This window comes from Meleagris gallopavo, unplaced genomic scaffold (genome assembly GCF_000146605.3).
Source record: "Meleagris gallopavo isolate NT-WF06-2002-E0010 breed Aviagen turkey brand Nicholas breeding stock unplaced genomic scaffold, Turkey_5.1 ChrUn_random_7180001926461, whole genome shotgun sequence".
NCBI lineage: Eukaryota > Metazoa > Chordata > Aves > Galliformes > Phasianidae > Meleagris > Meleagris gallopavo.
The window spans coordinates 1-1,997 of record NW_011188762.1 but is presented as its reverse complement, the minus strand read 5'-3'; the positions used below and the strand labels follow the sequence as shown (position 1 = coordinate 1,997).

General features: G+C 61.4%; 2 protein-coding genes across 2 annotated transcripts; one reads left to right on the top strand and one right to left on the bottom strand.

Annotated features, from left to right (window-relative positions):
- On the top strand, positions 1 to 458 carry LOC104916650 (histone H3). The gene has a single exon (XM_010727671.3). The coding sequence runs from the start codon at positions 1 to 3 to the stop codon at positions 409 to 411; it is 411 nt and encodes a 136-aa protein (XP_010725973.1). The 3' UTR covers positions 412 to 458.
- Positions 459 to 1,110: 652 nt separating this feature from the next.
- LOC104916649 (histone H4) lies at positions 1,111 to 1,588 on the bottom strand. Its single transcript, XM_010727669.3, has one exon. It carries the CDS (start codon positions 1,541 to 1,543, stop codon positions 1,232 to 1,234), a length of 312 nt encoding a protein of 103 aa, XP_010725971.1. The 5' UTR covers positions 1,544 to 1,588; the 3' UTR covers positions 1,111 to 1,231.
- Between the last annotated feature and the right edge of the window lie 409 nt (positions 1,589 to 1,997).

Below are 1,997 nucleotides of genomic sequence, written 5' to 3'. Positions count from 1 at the left end.
ATGGCGCGCACGAAGCAGACGGCGCGTAAGTCGACGGGCGGGAAGGCGCCCCGCAAGCAGCTGGCCACCAAGGCGGCCCGCAAGAGCGCGCCGGCCACGGGCGGCGTGAAGAAGCCGCACCGCTACCGGCCCGGCACGGTGGCGCTGCGCGAGATCCGCCGCTACCAGAAGTCCACGGAGCTGCTGATCCGCAAGCTGCCCTTCCAGCGCCTGGTGCGCGAGATCGCGCAGGACTTCAAGACCGACCTGCGCTTCCAGAGCTCGGCCGTCATGGCGCTGCAGGAGGCGAGCGAGGCCTACCTGGTGGGGCTCTTCGAGGACACCAACCTGTGCGCCATCCACGCCAAGCGCGTCACCATCATGCCCAAGGACATCCAGCTCGCCCGGCGCATCCGCGGGGAGCGCGCCTGAGGCTGCTGTCCGTTCACTGCCAAACCCAAAGGCTCTTTTAAGAGCCACCACATTACCACCGGGGAGAGCTGTATCACTGTGCTGGTGGTGAATGCGTGCTCTGTACCCAGTGCTCCTTATGGTGCTTTTGGCGGAGCCGATTATCGAGAAGCGGAAGTTGGGGGAGGTCTTAAGTACTAAGCTACGTCTATTCAGAGTCCCCTACCCTTCTAAAGGCAGTGTTAGCGAGGTTCACGATCTTAGGGATCCGAGACAGGGAAGGTGGTGAGAGTTCAGGGTTAGGCAATGCCTGCAGAGGTTTTATCCTCGGTAGGGGGAGGGAGGAGTAATCTAAACCGATTCTTCAGGGACCTGCCCCTCCCTCCCGTTTCCCTGGGGTGCTACGTGCATTGACGGTCGTTTCCTCTCACTTCTCCCTCTTATTTTTCCCCGAGCACGAAACGGACCTAAAAGGATGGAGGAAAAAAAAGGCGCCATTTCATGAGCCTCCTGCCTGAGGCTGCCCTGGCTGAGACGCTGTTCATGCCAGTAGCGCCTTTCACCAGGGTACTGGTCTTCTCTCGTAGCTGTTCCCTGCATCCTCGGGGAAGGCTGTTAAATTCTTTACTATTAGTTTCTGCTGCTCTTCCCCAATATTCCATTACTGAGAAACTTAACGGGTGTTATCCATACCTAAGGTTAGAAAGGCTTATACGCGAATTCAAGTGAGAGCATTGCTACTGCATTATGAACAGTGATAAAGACTCTTCTATTGACAGCGTGGGTGGCTCTGAAAAGAGCCTTTGGGTGTTTTAAAAGCGAAGTCTAACGTCAGGTAACTTTAGCCGCCGAAGCCGTAGAGGGTGCGTCCCTGGCGCTTGAGCGCGTAGACCACGTCCATGGCCGTGACCGTCTTCCTCTTGGCGTGCTCGGTGTAGGTGACGGCGTCACGGATGACGTTCTCCAGGAAGACCTTAAGCACGCCGCGCGTCTCCTCGTAGATGAGCCCCGAGATGCGCTTGACGCCGCCGCGCCGCGCCAGGCGGCGGATGGCCGGCTTGGTGATGCCTTGGATATTGTCGCGCAGCACCTTGCGGTGGCGCTTGGCGCCCCCCTTGCCGAGCCCCTTCCCGCCCTTGCCTCTGCCAGACATGATCACGCACCGACCTTCTACAGCACCTGTGGCGGGAACAGCCGACAGCGCGCCTCTATATTGCCGACGGTCCGACCTGGTTGAGGACTGCGCCGGGGCGGGGCGGGGTTGGGTGGGGCGGGGCCTTCTCCGGTCTTTCCCCCGGTTTTGGGAGGAGGGCGGGTGCTGCGCCGCGTCTCCGGCTGGCCCTGTTATTGCTTCCGGTCGTCTCTGCGCGTTGTAGAGACAGTTTTACAGTCCGGCTTCGCTGCTGCCTTCCTGCCTTTCTCCGTTTTCTCTCGCCGCCTGGCTTCCCGTCGCCGTTGTCGCGGCACTCGGTGTCGGCGTAGGGAGCGGGCCGCTGCCGGCCGAGGCTCTGCAGCAACTGCCGATTAATGGTGGTGGCGGCGGCGGCGGCGGCGGCGTGGGGGGGGGGAGGAGGCGTGGAGCGCCGCTCCCACCTCCTCCCCGGAGC